Source organism: Lactuca virosa, chromosome 1, assembly GCF_052849685.1.
Source record: "Lactuca virosa cultivar CGN04683 chromosome 1, Lactuca_virosa_CGN04683_v6, whole genome shotgun sequence".
Classification (NCBI taxonomy): Eukaryota; Viridiplantae; Streptophyta; class Magnoliopsida; order Asterales; family Asteraceae; genus Lactuca; species Lactuca virosa.
The window spans coordinates 198444041-198460137 of NC_136426.1; the positions used below are offsets into that span (position 1 = coordinate 198444041).

The 16097-nt window shown below is 36.9% G+C and overlaps 1 protein-coding gene across 1 annotated transcript; it reads right to left on the reverse strand.

Moving 5' to 3' along the window:
* Positions 1 to 15165: 15165 nt before the first annotated feature.
* On the reverse strand, positions 15166 to 15618 carry LOC145126367 (uncharacterized). The gene has a single exon (XM_079061746.1). It carries the CDS (start codon positions 15616 to 15618, stop codon positions 15166 to 15168), a length of 453 nt encoding a protein of 150 aa, XP_078917872.1.
* Positions 15619 to 16097: the final 479 nt, after the last annotated feature.

The following is a 16097-nucleotide window of genomic DNA, read 5'->3' on the forward strand; positions in this document are numbered from 1 at the left end:
AGCTTAGAATCACAATTGTAATTCCTCTAATGGATCACAAACACCAAGTAGCAAGAAGGCAATAAGAGAGAGGAGGGAGGATGCTAGAAATCGGCCTAGGGTTTCTCTTGGAATAATGTCTGGCCAATTTCCATAGCCTAGGGGTCATATTTATACTTGCAGTCTACTAGGGTTTCAGTCTAAACCCTAATGGACAGCTTAGCCACCAAGCAGCCCAAGGAACCTTCTGGAATAGGGCCTTGGACGAAATATGATGATCCTTTCATCATATTTTCGTTCCCCCTCTTGTCCATTAGGTTTCCTAGCCCAAAATCCAACTATCACACATTTGACAATTTATACCCCTTTATTTAATTAATCTCTTTTAGTCACCAAATTAATTCCTAATTAATTTATGACTAATACTAGTTAAATAAATATGACTTCTCCTTTAATATATTATTCTTATAATATACTAATAAACCATAATATCCTCTCTCTCATATTAAATTACCTTGTCAAGTTGTTTTGGTGAAGGCAACCCAGAAGGACCATGCACAACCGGGTCAAGTACATACCAAATATAGTTACGGGCTTAGACACTAATCCAACAATTTTAATTTCAGTTCGGAAAATATAGTTATCAACTTAATGCAACCGAATATTACATATAATTCAATTAACCATTTATTATACGTAATTTCTTTCAATAATATTAAAGCTCAATTCAACCGATTATAATTATCACCTTAAAACAACCGATTATTACATATAATTTAATTCACCGTTTATTATATGTAATTGCTATCAACCGATTATCATATGCAAGTTCAACTCAACCGGTTATTGTATATATTCACCTTTCAACTGATATTCTACTCTGCGGTTTTTCTTAGTGACAACCTACCCAACAACTTAACCTCGTTCACTACTCCTGTGCTCAGCCAGTTTAGTGCTCTAAGTGGCTCATGACTTCCACCCAAATTCACCAACCCCAAGACTTCCACTTTCGCTACTCCGACATGCAAAGTACAAGTACTTCATGGTGCCGTTCAGGATCGGTACAAACGGTGTCAATTCTACCGATACACCTCCCGATTCCCACGTGATGTTTGATCCGACCACACCATAAAGCCAACACCACTCCAGTTCCCATACACCGAGGTGCACACAAACCATGTGTCACACGACCATCTAGAAAGACCGTGTAACTAATCACCGTTATGGCTTAAGCTCTTTCAACCGATTAAACTTGCAAGGTTCTGCCCATAACACCATTATACCCCGCAAAACAAGCATACACCAAAATAGTCATGTTACTCATACAAATTTAACGTGCCATAAACATGTAATTAAAATTCATCCTATTATCACCATACCAAAGCATATGACTACCAATTCATTAAACACTATATCCGCACACAATTACAACTAACACATAACATGCATACATCAACCGATTCTAAGGCATAACCATAAACAAGATGCAAACAACATACTTTGGAACAATTATCGCAAGCATTTTTAATTCTAGGACCCTAGCCCACATCTCGCATCAAACAAAGAAAGTCTAGCATGCAACACCCTAGATATCATTACACATAAAAAATTTCAACAATAATGGCATAGCAATCAATCATCAAACGGGGAACATGCATCCTAGATAAATTGGTTCATCACAATCCATCTAAGATATGAGATACTCCTAACAATGTACTTTTAAAACCATAAAGTTGACTCACCTTCGTACTTTGGTATTAGGGTCGCTCCAAAACGCAACTTCATAAACTCTTAAAATCAAGAGACACCTAAAAATAATATATATATTTCTACTTAGTTTAGGCTTATAATGGAACCATAATAAATACATAAAATGCTTGTTTATTTATTCTAAACGATAACCACGTGAAATTACACCCCATAGCTTCAAGAAATTAACTTGTTGGGTTAAAACCTTTTCCCACATTACATACGTATATATACATAGTTTTAAACATGCATATGTCTAATATTTATATGTACACATTCCTGCATGTATTAAAATTACTTTAATTACGCACACATACATAGGTAAATACTTATATCATCTAACCCACTCATATTTCAAGTTAACTAAAATCTTGATTCTTATTTTAAGTGCTCTGTGTTATATAATACCAATTCAATTCCAATATTCCATAACCAACACTGTTAATCGAACATATTGTTTCTGACTCTTCGTCTTGGAAATTAGTAGAAAAATGTTATAAAGCCTTAAAGATTCAATCTCCAAACGTAAGCAATCAAATTTATTATGAATACGAGTAATTATGTGACTAAAATAGTGATCAACAAGAGCAAGGGATGTACTTTCTGTTTAAACCACCGACAACTACATCCTGTTCTCATAAGAAGGCAGCCATGTACTCGTAGCCAAAACATCTTGTACACAATCGATCTTCAGATGAATTAAGTCCTTCTGTCGATCCTATCGTCGTAAAACACTTCAATCGCCATTCTCCCTAGATTCTCCGAAACTTCATCGGACTCCCAAACCCTCAAGGAAATCGTAAAACTTGACTCTCTCTCTCTCTCTCTCTCTCTCTCTCTCTCACTCACTCTTGCATCGCATGCAGCAGCCCCCAAACGAAAGGGTGCGGTCGATTTTTCTAGGGTAGAAGGCGGCACATGAGACGTCGTAAGTAACAGACGCAAGGAAAGAAAAATGATCGTTTCCTCTGATTGTAAGGGAGTTATTAAATGAAGTTACAACATTGGTCCCTAATGTTTAGCCATAATGACACTTTAAACCCCAATTGTAAAATTAGTATATTCTACACTTTCAAAATTGGCACTTTACCCCCCTAGACTTTATTTATACATTTATAGATTATATCAACCTAAATATTCCCACAATTTAATTAGTAAGAATTCCTACACACTTTAATTATTAGTTAACTCTTTTATTTATTAATTTACCCTATTTTTCCACAAAATCATTTAATTAAATTATATGTCTGTTAAATATAAATTACTTCTTTTAGATATTAATTAATCTATTTTTTTTGTATAATTTATTTCAGTTCTTACATTGAGAATCGAAATAACTTTACAACCGTTAATATTCGAGTAACGAAAAGTTAACGTCGTTTCTAGAAGGATTTTCGGGTCGTTACAATTCTCCCTTCCTTAAAATGATTCCGTCCTCGGAATCAGATACCAATACAGAAACTTTGGGTAACGAACCTTCATTTCTTCTCCAACCTCTTAAGTCACTTCTGACTTGTACCCTTCCTCCCATTGGAACTTAATGAGTTAAGCTCGATTCATTCCTCGCCTCTTGGTCTCCCTCTAACCAAGATATCTACCAACTCTCCTACCCCGTGCATCAATTAGTCGACTCACCACTATTCTATTAGCATGACACTCGACTCTTTACTTGCCTTGATTGTCAAAACAAATATTTCTCATCCAATGAGAGTCTGTCGATGTCAGCCTTCGACGATCTACAGTCAAAAATCCTTGACCACCTCCACAAAAAGGTAACCACTGGCTTCCTTGAACCTTCCACCGTATGAGCTAAGGGAAAACTCGAACCTCCTTACTAGACACTTTCTCACCACAACGCACAAATGATGGAAACGAGCCCTAGAGTTCTCTCCTCACAAAGCAGATACAATCACCTTTGCTCGTTGCGAGATCACACCCCAAACCAGAATAGGATGTAAATACTTACTACTTTAATCTTGATCATGCCCAATCTTAGATAATTGATACCCATCAGCATGTATTGTTTTTTTTAACGAACTGGACCAACGCTCCCCAAGACAAGGAACTTGGTCGAATAATCCGCATTCAAACAACTCGTGAAGCTACGTCACCATTTCTTTCATTACCGAATGAACCAATTATAAAGATGCTTTAGTTTTGGAGCCATGCCAAAAATATGGTTAAACTAGAGCTCTACGTTGTTTGGTGTTTATACACTCGACAACTCATCAAAGAAAAACATCGCTATATTCACTAACAAACTCCGCATCGAAGAGACTCATTGTCTTCCCTGAACTCTCAACCGCAGAGTCAAGAAGACCTCACATCACCTCGATAGGCACTAGAGTGCCATCTTCATAGAAATTATAGGAATGGACTCTAGAATAGAATTTTTTTTTTCCCTCAAAAATACCTTCCCTCGACAAGCGGAATACGCACACACTTTTCAACGCAGAGAATTTTGGTCTGGTTGGTCGGAAGTCAAACCATACTTATGACAATATCGAACGACTAGATCCCAAAAGGAAGACAACGTTAAGGAAAATGTGGTCATCTGCATAGATTTCACACACATCAAACATCTTACTACACAGAGGCTAGATTTCCTACAACCGTATTACTATCTACGTCGAAGTCAACAGATTCTAAGGTACATCAAAACGAGCACAAAAGAGAATAATGACACAAAAAGGTCTACCAAACACACATCCATTCCAACTCTGAGTACTAATCACCCGGTCCTCGGGTTACTTTGTGGTTCCTCCAGTCCCAAACATATATCATGTGCTTATGATAGCACGGGCCCAATACTAACGTTCACACATATATATATTTTCTTCTGGCATTACCACGAAGTTATGCATGTTGCTGGTTTAGGTTAAAGATCGGTACACCTATTTTGCTTCATAGATTCCATAACCCGCAAGAGTCAATAGACTACGATAAACATTTCTTCCTGTTCTGCCATCGACCAACAATAAACAAACAACTTGCAAGGCTTGTCGAATACATGCAATCCAGTCATCACTGCAAGATGATCTTCCATTTCCTCGATGCGCGAAATACTATTCGAACTATGAATGCTACGGGATAACAAATCTTGTTGGTCACAAGCAATTACCCCACCGTCGAAAGATATTTACAGGATCCGCGAGAAAGAAGAGAGGATACTTCGATATCGAAAAGAAATAAATGTCCTAAAGGCATATAGAAAATAACATATAACTCTCAACACACACCCTTCCCCCCTTAAGAATCCTAAAGCACCTAACTGAGCCAGTCTACACTGTGAGTCTGAACACTGTCCTCTGTATTCAGTTCACTCACAGCATGGCTCTGATACCAACTTGTAACATTGTGATTTTTCACCAAGTTTTTTTTAAACATTCATTTAACAGAATACGTTGCGGAAGACTTTTAAGATTATTTCAAAAACATCACAAATGTTACTTTCATGTCAAAACAAACCCATCAAAACTAAAGTTCACAAAACATAATGATGAAAACCCAACATGTCCAGATGGTATCATAACTATAGATACTAAATAAAGCTACCCAATGGTTCCCATCCTCACCAAGTCATCATGTCAAGCTGCCTGTCCCAATGTACAAAAGCCAACAAGCAAAGAACAAGTGTTAGTATAAGCTAAGTGAGTCAATATAGTACAGTGTTAAGAGAACACACATATCCGAAATGGTTCAAACAAAACATCATATAACATACCAAATAGCTGCCAACATTTAACCATTTGCATCATAAATCATTTCAACCGTTTACAATACAACATTTCACCATATCATTTTAATTTCAGTTCGGCCAAATATAGTTATCAACTTAATGCAACCGAATATTACGTATAATTCAATTCACCATTTATTATACGTAATTTCTTTCAATAATATTAAAGCTCAATTCAACCGATTATAATTATCACCTTAAAACAATCGATTATTACATATAATTTAATTCACCGTTTATTATATGTAATTGCTATCAACCGATTATCATATGCAAGTTCAAATCAACCGGTTATTGTATATATTCACCTTTCAACCGATTATCTACTTTGGCGTTTTTCTTAGTGACAACCTACCCAAAAATTTAACCTCGTTCACTACTCGTGTGCTCAGCCAGTTTAGTGTTCTAAGTGGCTCATGACTTCCACCCAAATACACCAACCCCAAGACTTCAACTTTTGCTACTCCGACGTGCAAAGTACAATTACTTCACGGTGTCGTTCAGGATCGGTACAAACGGTGTCAATTCTACCGATACACCTCCCGATTCCCACATGATGTTTGATCCGGCCACACCATAAAGCCAACACCACTCCAGTTCCCGTACACCGAGATGAACACGAACCATGTGTCACACAGCCGTCTAGAAAGACCGTCGAACTAATCACCGTTATGGCTTAAGCTCTTTCAACCGATTAAACTTGGAAGGTTCTACCCATAACACCATTATTCCCCGGAAAACAAGCATACACCAAAATAGTCATGTTACTCATACAACTTTAACATGCCATAAACATGTAATTAAAATTCATCCTATTATCACCATACCAAAGCATATGACTACCAATTCATTAAACACTATAACCGCACGCAATTACAACTAACACATAACATGCATACATCAACCGATTCTAAGGCATAACCATACACAAGATGCAAACAACATACTTTGGAACAATTATCGCAAGCATTTTTAATTCTAGGATCCTAGCCCACATCTCGCATCAAACAAAGAAGAGTCTAGCGTGCAACACCCTAGATATCATTACACATAAAAAAATTTCAACAATAATGGCATAACAATCAACCATCAAACGGGGCACATGCATCCTAGATAACTAGGTTCATCCCAATCCATCTAAGATATGAGATACTCCTAACAAAGTACTTTTAAAACCACAAAGTTGACTCACCTTCGTACTTCAGTATTAGGGTCGCTCCAAAACGTAACTTCATAGACTCTTAAAATCAAGAGACACCTAAAAATAATATATATATTTCTACATAGTTTAGGCTTATAATGGAACCATAATAAATACATAAAATGCTTGTTTATTTATTCTAAACGATAACCACGTGAAATTACACCCCATAGCTTCAAGATATTAACTTGTTGGGTTAAAACCTTTTCCTACATTACATACGTATATATACATAGTTTTAAACATGCATATGTCTAATATTTATATGTACACATTCCTGCATATATTAAAATTACTTTAATTACGCACACATACATAGGTAAATACTTATATCATCTAACCCACTCATATTTCAAGTTAATTAGAATCTTGATTCTTATTTTAAGTGCTCTGTTTTATATAATACCAATTCAATTCCATTACCAACACTCTTAATCGAACATATTGTTTATGACTCTTTGTCTTGGAAATTAGTAGAAAAATGTTATAAAGCCTTAAAGATTCAATCTCCAAACGTAAGCAATCAAATTTATTATGAATACGAGTAATTATGTGGCTAAAATAGTGATCAACAAGAGCAAGGGATGTACTTTCTGTTTAAACCACCGACAACTACATCCTGTTCTCATAAGAAGGCAGCCAGGTACTCGTAGCCAAAACATCTTGTACACAATCGATCTTCAGATGAATTAAGTCCTTCTGTCGATCCTATCGTCGTAAAACACTTCAATCGCCATTCTCCCTAGATTCTCCGAAACTTCATCGGACTCCCAAACCCTCAAGGAAATCGCAAAACTTGACTCTCTCTCTCTCTCTCTCTCTCTCTCTCTCACACTCACTCTTGCATCGCATGCAGCAGCCCCCAAACGAAAGGGTGCGGTCGATTTTTCTAGGGTAGAAGGCGGCACATGAGACGTCGTAAGTAACAGACGTAAGGAAAGAAAAATTATCGTTTCCTCTGATTGTAAGGGAGTTATTAAATGAAGTTACAACATTGGTCCCTACTGTTTAGCCATAATGACACTTTAAACCCCAATTGTAAAATTACTATATTCTACACTTTCAAAATTGGCACTTTACCCCCTAGACTTTATTTATACATTTATAGATTATATCAACCTAAATATTCCCACAATTTAATTAGTAAGAATTCCTACACACTTTAATTATTAGTTAACTCTTTTATTTATTAATTTACCCTATTTTTCCACAAAATCATTTAATTAAATTATATGCCTGTTAAAAATAAATTACTTCTTTTAGATATTAATTAATCTTTTTTTTGTTTAATTTAATTCAAATCTTACGTTGAGAATCGAAATAACTTTACAACCGTTAATATTCGAGTAACGAAAAGTTAATGTCATTTCTGGAAGGATTTTCGGGTCGTTACATGAAGGCAACCCAAAAAAGATGTTACTATTATTCAGTCTATGTACCAATTTAGGTAAGACGTTAGACACCTAATTCAATTGTCTCCCACTTGGATAATCGTCAACTATAATTGCAAGTACAACTCTCTGATTAACTAATAAAGAGTGAATTCCAAGCCACTCCCAACTCTGATTAGACGTCGGCCCTAAGATAAGTGATCAACTATTCCTCTGTTCTCAAGATAATGTATGGACACGAAACATCAATTATAATCAATATCATGTTCCAAGATTCTGTGTATCGATTTCTCGATTTGTGATGACATCACCAGACTACCAATTGAAGACATCAATTTAGTCGTGGCTGGGCCCATCTATGTAATGTCAACATCAAATCACTGAGGGGCCTAAAGATATCGCTTTCCCTAAATAGGAAAAGGAACGCATAAACTTTGACAATATAATCATACATTTTACTCGTCATATCATACATGGAAATATACTTTATGACATCTAGTTACAGATGCATTGATGCAAACCAATGTATAACAGATTCGTAAATTATGACTTATATATCTATGTTTCAAGAATAGAAGATATTATCGTCTTAGAATTGTTCGGGATAAAATCCAGGAAGTAATCTCAAAGCGCGGGTTTTACCAACACTCAAAATCTTATTTTCTAAGTACTCATGAATATTGCAGCAATCACCATGCAATTCCCAATCACCATGGACATCTACAATTGATTCATGATTGTCTGGAATAAGTACTGACTTCCTAAAAGTATGAGCGACTATGACGTTTTGGATAAATTAATACTCAGGAAGTGAAACTTGCAAAATAAAACATAAGAATAATATAATTGACAAATGGCATCAAACTCCTTGCACATAAATAAATCTCCATTAATTATTCTCCATTCAATTACAAATTTTTTTGTCACAACATTTCAAACTATCAACTAACTACTAAATTCTAGAACCTAACATCATCTCTAAACCCAATACTCCTAGCATGCTCATAGTGCTTAATCTAGCTTAATCCCTTAGTGAGGGGATCTAAAGGATTGTCTTTTGATGATACTCAATTCATCACTACTTTTCCTTCTTCGACACGATGTCAGATGTAATAGTATTTTTTTGTCGATGTTCCTAGTCCTACCATGATCTTTAGGTTCCCTAGTTAAGGCGACTACATTTTTGTTATCACAGAAAATATGCATGTGTTCCTTGATCCAAGGAACAACTCCAAGGTCTCCAATGAAGTTTGTCAACCATGCTGCTTCTTTATCTGCCTCGCTTGTTGCGATGTACTCTGATTCACAAGTAGAATAAGCTACAATATGTTGCTCGGAACTTTTCCAAGTAACCGATGTACCCTTTAAAAGGAATACCCAATCTGATTGTGAATAGCTATTATCTCGATCTGTTTGAAAGCTAACATCACTAAATCCACTTATTTTAAGTTCACCTTTTCCACCAAAGATTAGGATCATATCTTTTGTCTTACTCAAATACTTAAGTATATTTTTCAGTGCAGTCCAATGAGCCATACCAGGATTTCCCTGATATCCGCTAACAATTCTTAAGGCATAGGCTACATTTGGTAGAGTACATGTCATAACATAAATAATTGATCCTATTGCCGAAGTATATGGGACTTGACTCATCTTATCTATTTCTTTATCACTACTTGGTGATTGAGTCTTACTCAATTTAACAGTATGATGAATGGGTAAGTCCCCTTTCTTGGCCATCTCCATATTGAACCATTTCAATATCTTATCCAAATAAGTACTTTGCTTAGTCCAAGTAAACGTTTCTGCCTGTCTCTATAAATTCTCATTCCCAATATATACGTGGCTTCTCCTATATCTTTCATCGTGAAATACTTTCCAAGCCAAGACTTCACTTGCAAAATTGGAACGTCCTTTCATATAAGGAGTATGTCGTTTACATACAGAACTAGGAAAGTCACCACACTCCCACTGGCTTTGACATACACACAAGAATTATCTTCACTTTTATGAAAATCCAAACTCCTTAACCTTTCAATGGAAGCGAAGATTCCATATGTGAGATGCTTGTTTAAATCCATATGTGGACTTCTCAAGCTTGCATAACGTATTTGGGATATTTCCATGAGTAAACCCTTCTAGCTGAGCCATGTAGACATCCTAAGTTAGTTTCCTATTAAGGAAAGTTGTTTTCACATCCATCTGCCACACTTCATAATCATGACAAGCAGCTATGGAAACATTACCCTAATCGGCATAATATTGGTAACTAGTGAAAAAGTCTCATCATAATCAAGCCCTTGAGGTTGAGTAAAGTATTTTTCAACCAACCTTGCCTTGAAGGTTTGTACATTACCATCCATGTCGGTCTTCTTCTTGAACATCCATTTGCAACTTACTTTCTTTCAAACGGGTTCCTGATCAACCAAAGTATACACTTGGTTATCATACATGGACTAAATCTCTCTATCCATTGCCTATTTTGATCTTGCAGCCTCACAGCCTACCATCGCTTCATTATAGTTAGCTGGCTCATCCAAATTGACCAGTGTACTATTATTGATAAGCGTCACCAGCGTAGTATCACTATTAAACATGTTATTATCTGTCGTTATATGAAAGCCATAATACAGAGGTGGCATGCTAACTATGTAAAATCAATCAAGAGGTACTGAATTCTCAAGGGGCTTAACATTTTAAGTCTAAAGTTGAGGGCCTGTGTCATTAAAGGTTCCTTCACTAGATAAGTCTTGATTCTTTTCAAGATTAGTTGTGCTCCCACTGTCTGTGATATCCCCATTTTCATGGCCAGAAAAGACCGATTTCGTTTATGTTTATAAAAATGAGAGTACTTCCTTTAATAAAAATGTTGTGGAATTTGATCCTAGAAAAACATGATAAATACGTTATCAAAGCATTTCCGAAGAAATGTATTTTTATTCATTTTAAAACATTTGGGATGTCATCATTAATACAGAAACATAAGCATAAACAGAACTTACATCCATTTAAATTGGTGCTTTACATCTCTTTTAAATCTCTCAGTGTAAAGTAGCTTCATATCGACACCTGTGTTACAAATTAGCTTGAGTGGGTTTGATTGGGAAACCTGGTGAGTACATAGGGTTTTCAACCCATAATAATATAATTATTATGTTTAAACATCAAACAATCAATCCAATTACCCATCCCCATTATCTTTTTTACTCTTAAGGATCTACCCTAAGAATAAGCTATTCCTCGTGCATTCATTCCTAAGGATTATCCTAAGGAATCGACACGAAGTCCATCGTTGCCAGGGTTTACTCAACATGCGCTAAATCCATAGTCGTCAAGGTTTATCTCGTTTATTGATAGTATCATTTTTGAGAGTTCACTCGCAATACATGTCAATGGGTTTTTAGAGTACACCGGTGAACACATCGTTCACAACACCTACAGGTTGCGAGCCTGCTAGTGTTCCATTGGACTGTCTACAATAGTCCGTGGTTGTTATCCATACTCTGCTAGATGACGGGGCCATCGCTTGGGTCCTCGTTTGGCTCATCGTTTGGCTCATCGTTTGGCTCATCGTTTTGGATCATCGCTTTGGCTCATCGTTCAGGCTCATTGTTTTGGCTCATCGCTTTGGCTCATCGCTTCTCACTATCTTTTACTACTCAAATATCATCGCTCATCATTCATCTCATCTTTCTTCGCTCATCATTTATCTCATCTCTAATCTACCCATCTTTTTACCCAATGTATTTTGTAGATATAAAATACATATACAGTTTATATCATTTAAAACATGTATAAAATCATTCATCCAGCATAGACAGCAAGTATTCAAATAGTATGCACACATAACACGTAATTTATATAAAATACTTCATATCTATGTACAAGATGAAAGTAACTATGCACTCACTTGATAAGGTGGTGACTTGGTACTCAGACAGCAGTTCGTTTACTTAAAACAACTTCCTTGGACAAAACCTAGTATCATTACCACTAGAGTTTAGTCTATTGTTTGACGAGACTAATTAATAGTCTAACTATTATTACTTTTATACAAACGTTAAACAATACTCTTCACCCACTATGTACAGATAGGGGCCAGACATGAAACACTGGAGGACAAGATCATTTTGGCATATAGCACTTCAGAATCCAGCAACCCAAGCGGCCCTTCAAACCGGATTCCCCGTACCGCGAGTGGTTAAAAAGATATTATAACGGCACTTATATAACTTATAATAATGGCCCAAATTATTATTCTAAGGTCCTAATCACATTACTATAATTAAATAAAAGTTACATTAACATTTCGGTAGGCCTAGCTCACTTACAGCGGGTTTTTCTCGAAAATCGGGCTTCGCTTGGAGCAGCGTTTCTGAGTCGAATGCCTCTTTTCTCGGGGCTTCCGGAGCCTCGGGGCTTCCTTCGGGTGCTAGGGGGTTTACCTAGGCTTTTAGGGGGGGGGGGGGTTAGGGAAGCTAGAGAGAGAAAGTAGTGAGAGAAAGATGCCTTGAAAGGAGTGAAGAATGAGGCTGCCCTCGGCCTCATTTTATAGCCGAGACCTCGGACGTACGCTGGGCTACGAAACTTTGGACGTGTGGCGTACAGCTCGGATCGTACATATGTGTCGGACAAGGGCTGGGGGGACGTGGCGCAACGTGGACCATGCGAGGCGAGATCGTTGGGCGTAACCGAGCTCGGACACTGGGCGTACTCGGACGATGGGTGTTCCTTGGATATGCTGGGCGTCCGAGGTGCGACGTGTCATGATCCGAGGCGAGCACCGTGATCAGCAAGCAGCCGCTAGGATTCGGCCATGTCATCAAGCCTCGTAAATCCGAGTCCCGACTTAAAAAATTCTTAACTCTCGCGTACGAGCTCCGTTTTCGTCGTTATTTATATCCACGCGTAGGTGAGATCGTACTCTACAACTTCCGTTTAGACTCTGTCGGCTAATTTTGAACAGGCCGGGACAGGATTGGTCCGTTAAAATCCATAATTTCTTCATCCGACGTCCGTTTTCATCTGGCTTTTTATCGTTACGCTACTATTAACGAGATCTTCGATTCTCGTTTAGGCTGTGTTGGCTAAAAACCGCCCGATCAAATATTTGAACTCCGAGTTGCATACTGCTAAGCCGAAACTTCGAAAAATCATAACTTCCTCATACGAAGTCAGATTTGGGCGTTCTTTTTATGCACGCTCTCGGATTAACGTATACTACGACTTTTATTTAGATCGGTATGGCTAAAAAGTCCTCTATCGTAAATTCACTATTTACGTCGCGCATTGTCGTGCTGGTTTTTGTCGTGAAACTTCGACGGGCCATAACTTCGTCGTTATAACTCGGATTTCGGCGTTCTTTATATGTACAGAACCCTTATGACATTTTATACAACTTGGTTAAGATTAATCCTTCTAAATAATCTTCCATCAAAAACTCATTTTTGATGCTTATTGTCTCTAAATTGACTAGCCCGGATCTACGGGAGTTACACTGTCTCCTTTAGAAATGAGCTCTCTCTCTCTCTCTCTCTCTTTATCTCTCTTTCCTCTTCTTCGAGATACAAAGACAAAGTTCTCACTTGGTCTGTAAAACAAGTATCCAAACAACTTTTGTAGGTAACCAATGAAAATACACCACTCAGCTCATAGTTCTAGTTTTTCTTGAGTCTTGTGCCTAGTGATGACTTCATAATCCCAGACCTTCATATGTGCGAGCCAGGGAGGTTTCCCTGTCCATATTTCATGAGGTGTTTTGGCAACCTTCTGTACAAGATTAAGGATATGGGCGACTGTCTCTAGGGCATACAACCATAATGATATAGGAGGCGAACCTCAATTCATCATGGAACAAGCCAAGTCTAGAAAGGTTCAATTTTATATCTTAGCTACACCATTAAGTTGTGATGTCCCATGAGGCAACAGTTGTGAAACAATTCCACATTCGTTAAGATAGTCGTTCAAATCGATACTAAGATACTCTCTGCCTCTGTCAGATCAGAGCATCTTAATTTTTCTGCCGAGTTGATTCTCTACTTTGTGCTTAAAGTCTTTGAATTTTTCAAAACTTTGTGATTTATGCTTGATTAAGTAGATGTACCTATATCTACTATAATCATCAATGAATGTCATGTAGTAGCGATTTGCATATCTTGTGGCGGATGTGAAAGACACATACATCTATATGTATCAGGCTTAACAATCCTTCACCTCTTTCATAAGAGACTGTGACAAGTGACTTAGTCATGTTGCCCAATAGACAAGATTTGTATTGTTCGTATAACTTTAGATCGTTCCATTTATTGTTAGGCAATACGTTTCTTGTTTATGTGCCCAAGACGATAATTCCATATTTATAAACTATTGGAAGAATAAATATTATTAACACAATTTCCACATTCATTCACACAAACAATAGTATCGTACACACCATTACAAGGAGAAGCTTTAAAAATAAATGCACCAGATTTATAAAATAAAATTGTACCACGATTATTATCAAAACTATATCGACTAACTTTTCTAAATAAATCTATTGGAAGAATCAATATTATAAACACAATTTCCAAGTTCATTCACAGATACACCATTATAAGGAGAAGCTTTAAAAATAAATGCACCATATTTATAAACTAAAATTGTATCGTCATTATTACCAAAACTATAGCGCTAACCTTTCGTAAATAAAGCATGAAACGAAATTATGTTTCTAGTCATTTCTGACGAATAACAACAATTTTCTAAATCAACCCTAACATTATTATCAAATGCTAGCTCATATTACCTAATCCTAGTGGTATACAACTTTTTCCGATTCCCCATGATCAGGTTCAACTTCCCATGCTTGAGCTCTTCACTTTCCCTTAGTTCCTACGTATTAGAATAAATGTGGAAACCACATCTTGTATCAAGGACCCAAGCGTTTGAAATATAAGCGTTATTGATTTTTAAAGAGTACATACCATATGAAGAGCTAGACACCTGGCCCTTAGCCGCTCTCACTTCTTGCAGGTACTTTTGGCAACTTCTCTTCCAATTCCCCTTCTGTCCATAATGAAAGTATAAGGCTTCTTTTGGATAAGCTATAGGAGGAGTGTTGAAGTTTAGCTTTCCCTTTGACACACTGGACTCTCCAGCATAGCTTTCCCTTCCCACTTAGTTTCGGAGTAGGCCTTTCTCTTCTTGACCTTTCCATGTTGAATAGCCACATCTGGGGCACTTGCAGAACTTTTAGACTTAGACTTCTTCATTTCAGCTTCAACTGTGACCAATAGGCTATGAAGCTCGATCAATGTGGTCTCAGTATTCTTCATATGATAATTCAGGATTAACTGATTATAACTAATGGGCAATGAGTTGAGAACCATGTCAATGGACCGCTCCTTATTTAAATTCACATTGAGCTTTTCAAGCCCTTCCACGTGTCTACTCATTTTTTTCACATGAGCAAAGACAGATTCCCCTTCTTTCAATTTGCATCCCATCAACGCCTTCACGACTTCATAACGCTCTAGTATTGCTTTCTTGTGGAACATTTGAGCAAGATCCAAGTTCATTTCGTAAGGGCAGTAGTCGTCATAGGACTTTTAAAGGTCAAGTTTCATGGTTGCAATCATAGTTCAAGCGACCTTGGTTTCATCATCTACCTGCTGATTATAATTAAAAAGTTCCTCAGGAGTAGCAATTTCTTTGTTTATTTTTGGGATTAGATTCTTGAGAACATATTCTTTGTTCTCATATCTAAAAGTCATCTTTAAATTTCGCATCCAATCTATGTAATTTGGACCAACGAGCGTCTCTTTGAGAGGATCAACAAGAGATGGAAGTTTTGAGTGGGTGAATTTGGTGGTGGAGGAGGAAGACGTTCACCATTTCCATACACCTATAATAAGAGTTAAGATTTTAGTTAGTTGATTAATCCTTAAGTATTTTTACCCAAATTAATATTCAAGGATAGGATCCAAAAGTGTAATTCAAAATTAAGAAGAGGGATGCCTTAATGTAATTGCGAATTCATTTATAGTAGGTAAAGCAT